At 59.5% G+C, this 14,750-nt stretch overlaps 1 protein-coding gene across 1 annotated transcript in view; it reads right to left on the bottom strand.

Moving 5' to 3' along the window:
- Positions 1 to 871: 871 nt before the first annotated feature.
- Positions 872 to 14,750, bottom strand: part of LOC133361195 (rho GTPase-activating protein 45-like) — a 44,594-nt gene continuing 30,715 nt past the window's right edge. Inside the window, exons 17-22 of the mRNA XM_061580078.1 lie at positions 14,182 to 14,280; positions 12,132 to 12,343; positions 11,085 to 11,321; positions 6,769 to 6,912; positions 5,084 to 5,370; positions 872 to 3,409 (exon numbers count right to left, since the gene is read on the bottom strand). Of these exons, the coding sequence (XP_061436062.1) occupies positions 2,284 to 3,409; positions 5,084 to 5,370; positions 6,769 to 6,912; positions 11,085 to 11,321; positions 12,132 to 12,343; positions 14,182 to 14,280 (2,105 nt within the window). The 3' untranslated portion in view covers positions 872 to 2,283. The remainder of the gene's footprint in view (positions 3,410 to 5,083; positions 5,371 to 6,768; positions 6,913 to 11,084; positions 11,322 to 12,131; positions 12,344 to 14,181; positions 14,281 to 14,750) is intronic.

Consider the following 14,750-nt stretch of genomic DNA (forward strand, 5'->3'; position numbering starts at 1 on the left):
CCCCTCCCCCCTTCCTTAAAAAAATACTACGAATATATAATTAATACTGTGCTGTGTGTAGTATATAGAGAGAGGGAGAGGGGGAGAAAGAGTGGCCATTGTGCTGCCCGGGTGCGACATATAACCACGTGGGGTCGCTACTACAGCAGCGGACGGCACGGCGATCAGCCCTCTCAGACCTCCTCCTCCTCCCACTCCTCCTCCAACCTGATGTCCCTCCTCTCACTCCTCCTCCCACTCCTCATCCCTCTCCTCCTCCTCCTCCCACTCCTCCTCCTCCTCCCACTCCTCCTCCAACCTGATGTCCTACTCCAACTCCTCCTCCCACTCCTCATCCCTCTCCTCCTCCTCCTCCCACTCCCCCTCCTCCCACTCATCCTCCCACTCCTCCTCCTTCCACTCCTCCTTCCACTCCCCCTCCCACTCCTCCTCCTCCCACTCCTCCTCCCACTCCCACTCCTCCTCCCTCTCCCGTCCTCCCACTCCTCCTCCCTGATGTCCTCCTCCTTCTCCTCCCACTCCTCCTCCCTGATGTCCTCCTCCCACTCCTCCTCCTCCCACTCCTCCTCCTCCCACTCCTCCTCCAACCTGATGTCCTCCTCCCACTCCTCCGCCCACTCCCACTCCTCCCCCTCCCTCTCCCGTCCTCCCACTCCTCCTCCCCCTCCCTCTCCCGTCCTCCCACTCCTCCTCCCTGATGTCCTCCTCCTTCTCCTCCCACTCCTCCTCCAACCTGATGTCCTCCTCCCACTCCTCCTCCCACTCCTCCTCCTCCCACTCCCTCTCCTCCTCCTCCCACTCCTCCCTGATGTCCTCCTCCTTCTCCTCTCACTCCTCTTCCTCCCACTCCCCCCACTCCTCCTCCCACTCCTACTCCCACTACTCATCCCACTCTCCTCCTCCCACTCCTCCTCCCAGGATCCCCACGTGAGTGCCACTCCGCGCCCTTCACTGTGCTGCAGTGCCGACGCGTTTTCCCGCCCCCCACCAACCCGAACGCTTCCCGAAATGTGCGTCACAGAAAGACGTCCTCGTCACAAGGAGGCGTCATCGACGGCACGTTTACCCCCCCCCCCCTCTCATCGCGAACGTTTTAGAATATTTAAAACGCTCTAGTAATAAAAAAAATGTTTTAACCAAAAAAAATACGAAAATGTCTTGAGAAAATCATGTTTTTAAAATAATATATTGTGACTTTAAAAAAAGTAATGAATTAGAAAAGACATTTTTTTTAATCATGTAATTTTTTTTATATTTTGATATAAAAAATTCATGACTAAAAATCATGATACATTTTTTTTAATACCATGATTTAAAGGCATTATTTAAAAAAAAAATGTTTAAAAAAATACCATAATTACAAATTATTTTAAAAATCATGATTTTTAAAAGTCACGTGTAAAAAAAATGTACTTCAAAACTGATATTTTAAAAAAATCACCTTTTTTAAACATGATTTTTCATGTAAAAAAATCATGTTTACGGAAACGCTATTTTTTTAAACATTCTATAAAATATAATACATACGTTATATTTTTAAAACATGATTTTTAAAAAAAATTTGAAGCGAACGTTTTAAACATTATTTTAAAAAACCAAGTGACTTTAAAAAAAAAATTTTTTTTACCGTTTTGCCGATGGAACATCCCGCCTTAAATAGTCCACATCGGCCGCTTGACTCTGCCGGAGCCCACGACGATTTCCCCCGTTAGTGCACAAACCGGCGAACGGCGTCGAAAAAACTTTTTCCGTTGCAAATACAAAAAGACAAAAATAAATCTAAATCCCGACCTCCCTCCCCCCCCCCCCGCCGGCAATATCCAACATCCAAGCAAAGGAGACTCCAACGAAGCCACCGAACCCATACGTAGTCACGGCGGTGGTCCTTCAGTAGGTGGGGCGGGGGGAGATGGTGCTGCTGCTGATGCCGTGCGGTCTAGCCTAGGGGCACCCCCAATGGCAGCTGGCCCTGTGCCTTGCAAGGCGATCGTTACGCAGAGAAGGGTTATGGGTTGGGGGGGGGGCTAGGCCGGGTTGGGGGGGCGAGGCCCGCTTGACATTTAAAACCACCGCCGCCACCACCACCGCCACCATCACCGCCACCATCCTTCTCCCGCACCTCCGATTAGCACGGTCGGCTACATCCGGTGCGAAAGAAGTCCACCACATGTACACGCGCGCGCGCGTACATCGTAACAACAATAATACTGCTGCTGCTGCTGCTGCTGCGTCAAGACGGGCGCGCCGGGATTCATCGCCGGTTCAGCCCGAACCAGCGCCGCGTCACACAAAGTCGGCGCGACCATCCACGTCGAAGTCGCGTGGCGCGCCGGTCGAGCGGAGGCCGGGGGGCACCGCACGTGCCGCCCCCCCCCTTGGCCTGCGCCCCCCCGCCGGCTCCCGTGCCGGTTCACCGGCACCGGCAGCCACCACCGGCGCTGTGCCACCACCGCCGCCGCCGCACGGCCGGCTCACGGTGAGCTCGCACGGCCGTCCCCTCGGCACCGACGTCGAATCGGCGGTGGGCGGGCACCGCACCAGCGTGGAGCGGAAGGTGCCGGAGGGCACCGGGGACGCGGCGGCGTCACCGGCAGCGGCGGCGTCCCGGCGAGCGCACGGCTCCTCTAGCGTTGCCGCGGCGACACTGGCGGCGCGTCGTTCCGCCGGCGGGGCACCGGCGACGCCGGCGCGGTTGTGCCGGGCGTCCGCCAGGTTGATCCGCGACAGCTTCACCTGCACCACCCGCACCGGGGTGAACGGCTCCTCCGTACCGCCGTCACCGCCGCCGGCGCCGTTGCCGCCCACCTCGCGCCGCACCACCACCAAGCAGCCACCGCCAACACCGGCGCCCGGCCTCGACGACGGCGCCGCCGCCGCCGGGGTTTGCCGGAGCGCCGGCTGCACGGCCACGGCAAGCGGCGCCGGCGCGGGCTCCTCCACGGAGCCGCCGCCACGACGGGGAAACGTGTCCGGAGATCCGGCGCTGCTCGCAGAGGAGGGGGAGGTGGACGTGGAGGCGCCGGCGGCGGCGGGAGACGCGGCATCGAGGTGGCACGCCGGTGCCACGTCCGGCGCCGGCGGCGTCGTTGACGTCGCACTCTCGCCCTGCACCTCGGCGGCGGCGGTGTTGGCGTCGTTGGCGTCGTTGGCGTCCTTGGCGTCCGCGCCGGGCGCCGGCGAAGGCGCCGGTGAGGGCGCTAGCGAGGGCCAGTGAGAGATGAGCAGCTGCACGACGCGCGCCTGGCTCGGGTAGTCGGCCAGTGAGGAGAGGGGGCCGCTGCAGGGAGCCCCCCCCCACGAGGGCGGCGACGCCATCGCGAGGGGGGGTCGCGACCTCATCAGCGTCGGCCCAAATACGATGCCCAGGTTCCCGGCCGACATCTTGTTCTCTTTCTCACAGCGGGACACCCTGGGGGGGGGCAGGGGGGGTCACGTGGGGGGGGGGGGGGGCAGGGGGGGTCACGTGGGGTGGGGCAGGGGGGGTCACGTGGGTAGCAGTGACAAGGGGGGAGTGGGGGGAGGGGGGTCACGTGGGGGGGGCACGTGGGTCGCAGAGAGTGACAAGGGGGGAGTGGGGGGAGGGGGTCACGTGGGGGGGGGCAGGGGAATAGGGGGGGGTGGGCACGTGGGTAGCAGAGAGTGACAAGGGGGGAGTGGGGGGAGGGGGGTCACGTGGGGGGGGGGCAGGGGGGGGCACGTGGGTAGCAGAGAGTGACAAGGGGGGAGTGGGGGGAGGAGGTCACGTGGGGGGGGGGGGGCAGGGGGAATGGTGGCGTTCCGTTACAGCCAACATTTAACTTTTCAAGTCCCATCGCTGAGCGTACCTCGGCAGACACCGCAGACCGTACACTCTCTTCCACTGGTATGGGCAACTGTGTACACACCCACCTCCGATTAGCTGCGTTCGGTGCGGAATAAGTTCAACGTACTCGTGGATACATACCCACTCGCCACTTGGAGGAACCATGAACTCAGTCGCTCGCCCAGCCGCTTGCCGAATCACTCACCCACCGATCCACTCACCTCTCTTACCCACTCACTCGCTCGACCACTCGCCACCTTGCTCACCCACTCGCTCAACCACTCGCCCACTTGCTCATCCACTCGCTCGACCACTCACCCCCTTGCTCAACCACTCACCCCCTTTCTCACGCACTCTCTCTTAACCACTCGCCCCCTTTCTCACCCACTCGCTCGACCACTCACCCCCTTTCTTACTCGCTCGCTCAACCACTCACCCCCTTGCTCACCCACTCACTCAACCACTCTATCCCTTCCTCACCCTCTCGCTACCTTGCTCACCCATTCGCTCAACCACTCACCCTCTTGCTCACCCCCTCGCTCGACCACTCACCCCCTTGCTCACCCCCTCACCCCCTTTCTCACCCACTCGCACGACCACTCACCCCCTTGCTCACCCACTCGCTCAACACTCACCCCCTTGCTCAACCACTCACCCCCTTGCTCACCCACTCGCTCAACAACTCGCCCACTTGCTCATCCACTCGCTCGACCACTCCCCCCCTTGCTCACCCCCTCGCTCACCCCCTTGCTCACCCCCTTGCTCATCCACTCGTTCACCCACTCGCCCCCTTGCTCACCCACTCGCCCCCTCGCTCACCCTCTCGCTACCTTGCTCACCCACTCGCTCAACCACTCACCCCTTGCTCACCCACTTGCTCAACCACTGAACCCCTTGCTCACCTCCTCGCTCAACCACTCACCACCTTACTCACCCACTCGCTCGACCACTCACCCCCTTTCTCACCCACTCGCTCAATCACTCACCCCCTTTCTCACCCACTCGCTCAACCATTCACCCCTTTACTCACCCACTCGTTCACCCACTCACCCCTGTACTCACCCACTCACTCGACCACTCACCCCCTTACTCACCCACTCACTCAACCACTCACCCCCTCGTTCACCCACTCACCCCCTTTCTCACCCACTCGCTTAACCACTCGCCCACTCGCTCAACCACTCAACCCCTTTCTTACCCATTCGCTCCCTCGCAGCACTCACCCCCGTCGCTCACCCACCCGCACCCACCCGCCCCCACCCCTCCCCCCCACCAACTCACCGGTGCAGGTGGGCAATGATGTATTCCAGGGTGGAGCGGTTAGGCTCCGGTAAGCGCGCCAGCAGCGCTTTCAGCTGCCCTGCGATGCCGCCGCCGTTACCGCCGCTGCCACCGCCGCTCTCTGACGACAGCGCCGGCGGTGACGCCGAGAGCGGTGACGGAGGAGGAGGTGGAGAGTCGCGGCCCAAGGAGCCGTCGGGCGCCAGCGGCCCCGGCGAGGCGGGCCCGTCCCGCGCCAGCCGGATGAAGCGGTGGTACAGCTCGCCCGGGATGATGGGCTCCGGCAGCTGGGGACGCAATGTGAGCGGCGGGTCCTCGCTTAGAGGGTACGGTGGTGGCGGCGGTGGTGGCGGCGGTGGTGGTGGCGGTGGTGGTGGTCGTAATGGGGGTGGTGGTGGTGATGGTGGCGGTGGTGGTGGTGGCGATGGCCGTGGTGGTGGCGGTCGTAATGGGGGTGGTGGTGGTGATGGGGGTGGTGGCGGTGGTGGTGGTGGTGGTGATGGGGGTGGTGATGGTGGTGATGACATGATGGGGGCGGTGATGGGGGTGGTGGTGATGGGGGTGGTGGTGGTGATGGGGGTGATGGTGGTGGCGGTGGCGGCGGTGGCGGCGGCGGCGGCGGTGGTGGTGGTGGTGGCCGTGGTGGTGGTGATGGCGGTGGTGGCGGTGATGATGGAGGAGGTGGTGGCAACGTGGCAGTGGTAGTAGTGGTGGTGATCCTGGTAATCACGGTGGCAGTGAAGAGGACGCTGATGATGATGATGCTGGTGCTGACGATAGCACTGCATCTTTGCGTCTGTGCATCTTTGACTTTGTCTGTGTGTCTGTGTGGTAGTGTAGCGGTTAGCGCGCTGCGCTACGAACCCGGCGACACGGGTTCGATTCCCGCTCACGGCCAATATCAGTGGCGATTATCTGAACCGGTCTTTGGGCCTCCCCTAAGTGGCCTCAGCCTGATGCACACACAGCGTTGGTGTACGGTGTTTTTTCCCGCAATATTTTGCTGTCTTTTCTTGGATTTTCTGTTTGCACTCAGTCACATAGTCACTTTAAGATCTTCTTGGTTCTTTCGGTAAAGTCACGTAGAAGGGAAATAACCAGCTGAAATATACGCTCCAAGCTTGGTGGTGTTTCATTCTTCACCTGAGGACGGCTGCTTGCGTTGTGGCCGAAACGTCGTGAGAATTATTTTATTATGTTTTATTTTATTATTTTATTACTTCCCTTCTACGTGACTTTACCGAAAGAACCAAGAAGAAAAATAAAATAATTCTCACGACGTTTCGGCCACAACGCAAGCAGCCGTCCTCAGGTGAAGAACAGGTCTGTCGGAAATTTCAGACGCTGTCTCCTCGACAGACCTGTTCTTCACCTGAGAACGGCTGCTAGCGTTGTGGCCGAAACGTCGTGAGAATTATTTTATTTTGTTTTATTTTCATTATTTTATTATTTCCCTTCTACGTGACTTTACCGAAAGAACCAAGAAGATGAATCCCTGCAGTCACGAAAACTTTAAATCGAAATTCACTTTAAGATGTTTTCTTGTTCATGTTTCCGTTTTTTGTTTCTTGCGGTTAACACCCGATTCAAGAGCCGAATGGCTCACAGGGCTATATACCTAATACATGAACTTGGTACATTTTTTTTTTAAATTGATGCTTTTAGTGCCTGTCTCCTCCTCTCACCTGGCGCAGGTACAGCTTGAGCACGTTGCTCACATCGTGCGGAGAAGCCTGCTGGAGGTCGGGCGGCGCCCCGGGGCGCGCCCCCTCCATCGCCTGGCAGAGGCGCTCCACTCGAGACTTCACCCCGTTCACTCGGTAGATCCCCTGCACGCACGCACGGCGGCGGCGGGTGAGTGGTGAGTGTGTGCGGTGAGTGGTTTGGTGAGTGGTGAGTGTGTCCGGTGAGTGGTTTGGTGAGTGGTGAGTATGTCCGGTGAGTGGTCTGGCGAGTGTGTGCGGTGAGTGGAGAGTTTGTGCGGTGAGTGGTGTGTTCGTGGAATGGTCTGGTGAGTGTGTGCGGTGAGTGGTGAGTGTGTGCGGTGAGTGGTGAGTGTGTGCGGTGAGTGGTGAGTGTGTGCGGTGAGTGGTGAGTGTGTGCGGTGAGTGGTGAGTGTGTGCGGTGAGTGGTGAGTGTGTGCGGTGAGTGGTGAGTGTGTGCGGTGAGTGGTTTGGTGAGTGGTGAGTGTGTGCGGTGAGTGGTGAGTGTGTGCGGTGAGTGGTTTGGTGAGTGGTGAGTGTGTCCGGTGAGTGGTTTGGTGAGTGGTGAGTGTGTCTGGTGAGTGGTGGGTGTGTCTGGTGAGTGGTGAGTGTGTGCGGTGAGTGGTGAGTGTGTGCGGTGAGTGGTGAGTGTGTGCGGTGAGTGGTGAGTGTGTCCGGGGAGTGGTTTGGTGAGTGGTGAGTGTGTCTGGTGAGTGGTTTGGCGAGTGGTGAGTGTGTCTGGTGAGTGTGTGCGGTGAGTGGTGAGTGTGTCTGGTGAGTGGTTTGGTGAGTGGTGAGTGTGTCCGGTGAGTGGTGTGTTCGTTCACTCGGTAGATCCCCTGCACGCACGCACGCACGGCGGCGGCGGGTGAGTGGTGAGTGTGTCTGGTGAGTGGTTTGGTGAGTGGTGAGTGTGTCCGGTGAGTGGTTTGGTGAGTGGCGAGTATGTCCGGTGAGTGGTCTGGCGAGTGTGTGCGGTGAGTGGAGAGTTTGTGCGGTGAGTGGTGTGTTCGTGGAATGGTCTGGTGAGTGTGTGCGGTGAGTGGTGAGTGTGTCTGGTGAGTGGTGGGTGTGTCTGGTGAGTGGTGAGTGTGTGCGGTGAGTGGTGAGTGTGTCTGGTGAGTGGTTTGGTGAGTGGTGAGTGTGTGCGGTGAGTGTGTCTGGTGAGTGGTTTGGTGAGTGGTGAGTGTGTGCGGTGAGTGGTGAGTGTGTGCGGTGAGTGGTCTGGTGAGTGTGTGCGGTGAGTGGTGTGTTCGTTCACTCGGTAGATCCCCTGCACGCACGCACGCACGGCGGCGGGTGAGTGGTGAGTGTGTGCGGTGAGTGGTTTGGTGAGTGGTGAGTGTGTCCGGTGAGTGGTGTGTTCGTTCACTCGGTAGATCCCCTGCACGCACGCACGCACGGCGGCGGCGGGTGAGTGGTGAGTGTTTCCGGTGAGTGGTTTGGTGAGTTTGTGCCGTGAGTGGCGAGTGTGTCTGGTGAGTGGTGAGTGTGTGCGGTGAGTGGTGAGTGTGTGCGGCGAGTGGTGAGTGTGTCCGGTGAGTGGTTTGGTGAGTGGTGAGTGTGTCTGGTGAGTGGTGGGTGTGTCTGGTGAGTGGTGAGTGTGTGCGGTGAGTGGTGAGTGTGTGCGGTGAGTGGTGAGTGTGTCCGGTGAGTGGTTTGGTGAGTGGTGAGTGTGTCTGGTGAGTGGTTTGGTGAGTGGTGAGTGTGTCTGGTGAGTGGTTTGGCGAGTGGTGAGTGTGTCTGGTGAGTGGTTTGGCGAGTGGTGAGTGTGTGCGGTGAGTGGTGAGTGTGTCCGGTGAGTGGTTTGGTGAGTGGTGAGTGTGTGCGGGGAGTGGTTTGGTGAGTGGTGAGTGTGTCTGGTGAGTGGTTTGGCGAGTGGTGAGTGTGTCTGGTGAGTGGTGGGTGTGTCTGGTGAGTGGTGAGTGTGTGCGGTGAGTGGTTTGGTGAGTGGTGAGTGTGTGCGGTGAGTGGTTTGGTGAGTGGTGAGTGGTTTGGTGAGTGGTGAGTGTGTGCGGTGAGTGGTTTGGTGAGTGGTGAGTGTGTCTGGTGAGTGGTGAGTGTGTCTGGTGAGTGGTTTGGTGAGTGGTGAGTGTGTCTGGTGAGTGGTGAGTGTGTGCGGTGAGTGGTTTGGTGAGTGGTGAGTGTGTCTGGTGAGTGGTTTGGTGAGTGGTGAGTGTGTCTGGTGAGTGGTGAGTGTGTCTGGTGAGTGGTGAGTGTGTCTGGTGAGTGGTTTGGTGAGTGGTGAGTGTGTCTGGTGAGTGGTGAGTGTGTGCGGTGAGTGGTTTGGTGAGTGGTGAGTGGTGAGTGTGTCTGGTGAGTGGTGAGTGGTGAGTGTGTTTGGTGAGTGGTGAGTGGTGAGTGTGTCTGGTGAGTGGTGAGTGGTGAGTGTGTCTGGTGAGTGGTGAGTGGTGAGTGTGTCTGGTGAGTGGTGAGTGGTGAGTGTGTCTGGTGAGTGGTGGGTGTGTGCGGTGAGTGGTGAGTGTGTGCGGTGAGTGGTTTGGTGAGTGGTGAGTGTGTCTGGTGAGTGGTCTGGTGAGTGGTGAGTGGTCTGGTGAGTGGTGTGTCCGGTGAGTGGTGAGTGTGTGCGGTGAGTGGTTTGGCGAGTGGTGAGTGTGTCTGGTGAGTGGTGGGTGTGTGCGGTGAGTGGTGAGTGTGTCTGGTGAGTGGTCTGGTGAGTGGTGAGTGTGTCTGGTGAGTGGTGAGTGTGTGCGGTGAGTGGTTTGGCGAGTGGTGAGTGTGTCTGGTGAGTGGTGGGTGTGTGCGGTGAGTGGTTAGTGTGTCTGGTGAGTGGTTTGGTGAGTGGTGAGTGTGTGCGGTGAGTGGTGAGTGTGTCTGGTGAGTGGTCTGGTGAGTGGTGAGTGTGTGCGGTGAGTGGTGAGTGTGTCTGGTGAGTGGTTTGGTGAGTGGTGAGTGTGTCTGGTGAGTGGTGTGTCCGGTGAGTGGTGAGTGTGTGCGGTGAGTGGTGAGTTTGTCCGGTGAGTGGTTTGGCGAGTGGTGAGTGTGTCTGGTGAGTGGTGAGTGTGTCTGGTGAGTGGTGAGTGTGTGCGGTGAGTGGTGAGTGTGTGCGGTGAGTGGTGAGTTTGTGCGGTGAGTGGTGTGTCCGGTGAGTGGTTTGGTGAGTTTGTGCGGTGAGTGGCGAGTGTGTGCTGTGAGTGGTGAGTTTGTGCGGTGAGTGGTGTGTCCGGTGAATGGTTTGGTGAGTTTGTGCGGTGAGTGGCGAGTGGGTGCGGTGAGTGGTGAGTTTGTGCGGCGAGTGGTGAGTGTGTCCGGTGAGTGGTTTGGTGAGTTTGTGCGGTGAGTGGCGAGTGTGTGCGGTGAGTGGTGAGTTTGTTCGGTGAGTGGTGTGTTCGTTCACTCGGTAGATCCCCTGCAGGCACGCACGCACGGCGGCGGGTGAGTGGTGTGTCCGGTGAGTGGTTTGGTGAGTGTGTGCGGTGAGTGGTGAGTTTGTGCGGTGAGTGGTGAGTTTGTGCGGTGAGTGGTGTGTCCGGTGAGTGGTTTGGTGAGTTTGTGCGGTGAGTGGCGAGTGTGTGCGGTGAGTGGTGAGTTTGTGCGGTGAGTGGCAAGTGTGTGCGGTGAGTGGTGAGTTTGTGCGCTGAGTGGTGTGTCCGGTGAGTGGTTTGGTGAGTGGTGAGTGTGTCCGGTGAGTGGTGTGTCCGGTGAGTGGTTTGGCGAGTTTGTGCGGTGAGTGGCGAGTGTGTGCGGTGAGTGGTGAGTTTGTGCGGTGAGTGGCGAGTGTGTGCGGTGAGTGGTGTGTTCGTTCACTCGGTAGATCCCCTGCACGCATGGCGGCGGGTGAGTGGCGTGTCCGGTGAGTGGTTTGGTGAGTGGCGAGTGTGTGCGGTGAGTGGCGAGTTTGTCCGGTGAGTGGTGAGTGTTTTTGGTGAATGGTCTGGTGAGTGGTGAGTGGTGAGTGTGTCACGGTGTGTGGTGGTGAGGTTAGGCGGGTGGTGAATGCGTCCTGTGCTGAGGGTGTCACGCCGGACATGCCCCCCCCCCCCCACCAGCCACCCCACCCCCCCACCACAAACCATACCCCCCCACACCCCCCCCCCCACCAGCCATACCCCCCCACCTCCCCCCCCCCACCAGCCATACCCCCCCACCAGACACACTCCCCCACACCCCCCCCCCCCCCCACCAGCCATACCCCCGACACCCCCCCCACCAGACACCCCCCCACCAGCCAACCACCCCCACACCCCCCCCCTACCAGCCATACCCCCCACCAGCCATACCCCGCCCCCCCCCCACCACCCCACCACCGAGTGTACACCGACGGTCACCGCCCCCACCTTGAGCGTCATGGCTCGCCGCTCGATCTCGCTCACGCACAGCCGAACCGGCTCCGGCACGCCGCTCGCGACGTCACCGCCGTGCGGCGCCGGTGACGCTGCCGCCGACGCCGACGGTGACGCCGGTGACGCCGGCGACGGTGACGTCAGCGGGGAGGGCGGAGCGGTGCGGCGCTCGCGCGAGCAGCAGCGCACCGCCAGGGACTCGAGGCACTTCTTGTGGCACGCCAGCAGGCACTGGGCGGGCAGGCGGGTGGCACAACGGCGAGAGGGTGAGAGGACGACTCAGAGAGAGAGAGGAAGGATGACTCGGAGACTGGACGACTCAGAGAGAGAACAACCGAGAGAGAGAACGACTCAGGGATAGGGGGAGAGAGGACGACTCGGAGAGAGAGAGGATGACTCTGAGACTGGACGTCTCAGAGAGAGAACGACTCAGGGATAGGGGGAGAACGACTCGGAGACACAGAGAGAGAGAGGACAACTCAGACAGAGACGCAGAGAGACAAAGAGAGAGACACAGACAGATAAAGGCAGACAGACAGAGACAGACAGAGACAGACAGAGAGATACAGACAGAGACAAACAGAGAGAGACAGACAGAGACACAGAGAGAGAGAGACAGACAGATAGAGAGACACAGACAGACAGAGACAGACAGACAGACACAGACAGACAGAGACAGACAGAGACACAGACAGACACAGACAGAGACACAGACAGACAGAGACACAGACAGAGACACAGAGAGAGAGAGACAGACAGAGACAGACAGACATGGATAGAAAAACAGAGACAGACAGATAGAGAGACACAGACAGAGAGAGACAGACAGAGACAGAGAGACACCAAGAGAGACAGAGAGACAGACAAAGACACAGAGAGACAGACACAGAGAGACAGAGAGACAGACAGAGACACAGAGAGACAGACAGAGACACAGAGAGACAGACAGAGACACAGAGAGACACACCGACAGAGACACACCGACAGAGACACCGAGAGAGACAGAGACACGGGGGGGGGGGGGGTGGATGGTGCGCCCACCTCCTGGCACTCGGCGCCCTGAAAGTAGATGAACGTGTCGCAGGCGCGGCAACGCGACGGCGCTCGCAGCTTGCGCAACCGGTGGGAGCGCGCCGCCTCCGACAGCACCGCCTTGGTGAAGGACGACGAGGAGGAGGAGGAGGAGGGGGGGGAGGAGCATGGCCCCTCGGGGCCCCCCACTCCGGACGACGCGGCCCCCACCGCCGGCCCGTCTGCGAGACGCACGCACGGGGACGGTAGTGACGGTGGTGGTGACGACGGTAGTGACGGTGGTGGTGACGGTAGTGACGGTGGTGGTGACGGTAGTGACGGTGGTGTTGACGGTAGTGACGGTGGTAGTGACGACGGTAGTGACGGTGGTGACGACGGTAGTGACGGCGGTGGTGACGACGGTAGTGACGGTGGTGGTGACGGTAGTGACGGTGGTGTTGACGGTAGTGACGGTGGTGACGACGGTAGTGACGGCGGTGGTGACGACGGTAGTGACGGTGGTGGTGACGGTAGTGACGGTGGTAGTGACGACGGTAGTGACGGTGGTGACGACGGTAGTGACGGCGGTGGTGACGACGGTAGTGACGGTGGTGGTGACGGTAGTGACGGTGGTGGTGACGGTAGTGACGGTGGTAGTGACGACGGTAGTGACGGTGGTGACGACGGTAGTGACGGCGGTGGTGACGACGGTAGTGACGGTGGTGGTGACGGTAGTGACGGTGGTGGTGACGGTAGTGACGGTGGTAGTGACGACGGTAGTGACGACGGTAGTGACGGTGGTAGTGACGACGGTAGTGACGACGGTAGTGACGGTGGTAGTGACGACGGTAGTGACGGTGGTGGTGACGACGGTAGTGACGGTGGTGGTGACGACGGTAGTGACGGTGGTGGTGACGACGGTAGTGACGGTGGTGGTGACGACGGTAGTGACGGTGGTGGTGACGGTAGTGACGGTGGTGGTGACGGTAGTGACGGTGGTAGTGACGACGGTAGTGACGGTGGTGACGACGGTAGTGACGGTGGTGACGACGGTAGTGACGGTGGTGGTGACGACGGTAGTGACGGTGGTGGTGACGACGGTAGTGACGGTGGTGGTGACGACGGTAGTGACGGTGGTGACGACGGTAGTGACGGTAGTGACGGTGGTAGTGACGACGGTAGTGACCGTGATGGTAGTGACGGTGACGGTGATGGGGATGGTAGTGACGACGGTAGTGACCGTGATGGGGATGGTAGTGACGGTGGCGGTGATGGTGACGGTGGTGACTGTGACGGTCGTGACGGTGACGGTGATGGTAGTGATGGTGATGGTGGTGACGACGGTAGCGACGGTGATGGGGATTGTAGTGACGGTGACGGTGGTGACTGTGATGGTAGTGACGGTGACGGTGGTGACTGTGATGGTAGTAGTTGACAATAGTGATGGTAACGGTAATGGTGATGATAACGGTGGTGACTGTGATGGTAGTGACGGTGATGGGGATGGTAGTGACGGTGATGGGGATGGTGATGGCAACGGTGGCGACTGCGATGGTAGTGACGGTGATGGGAGTGACGCTAACGGTGATGGTAGTGATGGTGATGGTAGTGATGGTGATGGTGATGATAACGGTGGTGACTGTGACGGTAGTGACGCTAACGGTGATGGTAGTGACGGTGATGGGGATGGTGGTGACGGTGATGGTAGTGACGGTGATGGGGATGGTAGTGATGGTGACGGTTATGGTGATGGCAACGGTGGTGACTGTGATGGTAGTGACAGTGATGGGAGTGACGCTAACGGTGATGGTAGTGACGGTGGCGGTGATGGTGGTGACGGGGATGGTAGTGACGGTGACGGTGATTGGGAGTGACGGTGACGTCAGCTCATGCCGCTGCGCCGCTCACTCTCGTGGAGAGAGGGGGAGGGGGATGGACGACTCTGAGAAAGAGAGGACGACTCGGAGAGGGGATAGGAGGCGCGGGGAAGATTACTCGCACAGACAGGGGACGACTCGGAGAGAGGGCGAGCAGCGTGGGCGAGCAGCGTGGGCGAGCAGTGTGGGCGAGCGTGCGCTACCCCCGTCGGCAGGGCTGCACGGGTCGGTGTCGTCGAGATCGTCCACGGAGGACATGGTGCCTGTGGACGGGGTACGGGGCAGCTTGCGCATGAAGTCACCTGGGTGCAGAGGTCACACGGTGGGGGGGGGGGGGGATGAGAGGGGGATCATTCTATGGCAGAGGTCACAAACGGGTTTTGATTCGTGTAGCTAGGAGATGTTAACTACCTCGCCTGGTACACAGGAGGTCGTGGGTTCAATCCCGACCCTGACGCCTGCTGCTGGACATTTGGAGTTTGCGTGTGGCTAGGAGATGTTAACTACCTCGCCTGGTACACAGGAGGTTGTGGGTTCAATCCCGACCCTGACGCCTGCTGTATATTTGGAGTTTGCGTGTGGCTAGGAGATGTTAACTACCTCGCCTGGTATACAGGAGGTCGTGGGTTCAATCCTGACCCTGACGCCTGCTGCTGTATATTTGGAGTTTGCATGTGGCTAGGAGATGTTAACTACCTCGCCTGGTATACAGGAGGTCGTGGGTTCAATCCCGACCCTGACGCCTGCTGCTGTATATTTGGAGTTTGCGTGT

This window comes from Lethenteron reissneri, chromosome 71 (genome assembly GCF_015708825.2).
Source record: "Lethenteron reissneri isolate LAM-NWPU_2019-01 chromosome 71, ASM1570882v1, whole genome shotgun sequence".
NCBI classification, from domain to species: Eukaryota; Metazoa; Chordata; class Hyperoartia; order Petromyzontiformes; family Petromyzontidae; genus Lethenteron; species Lethenteron reissneri.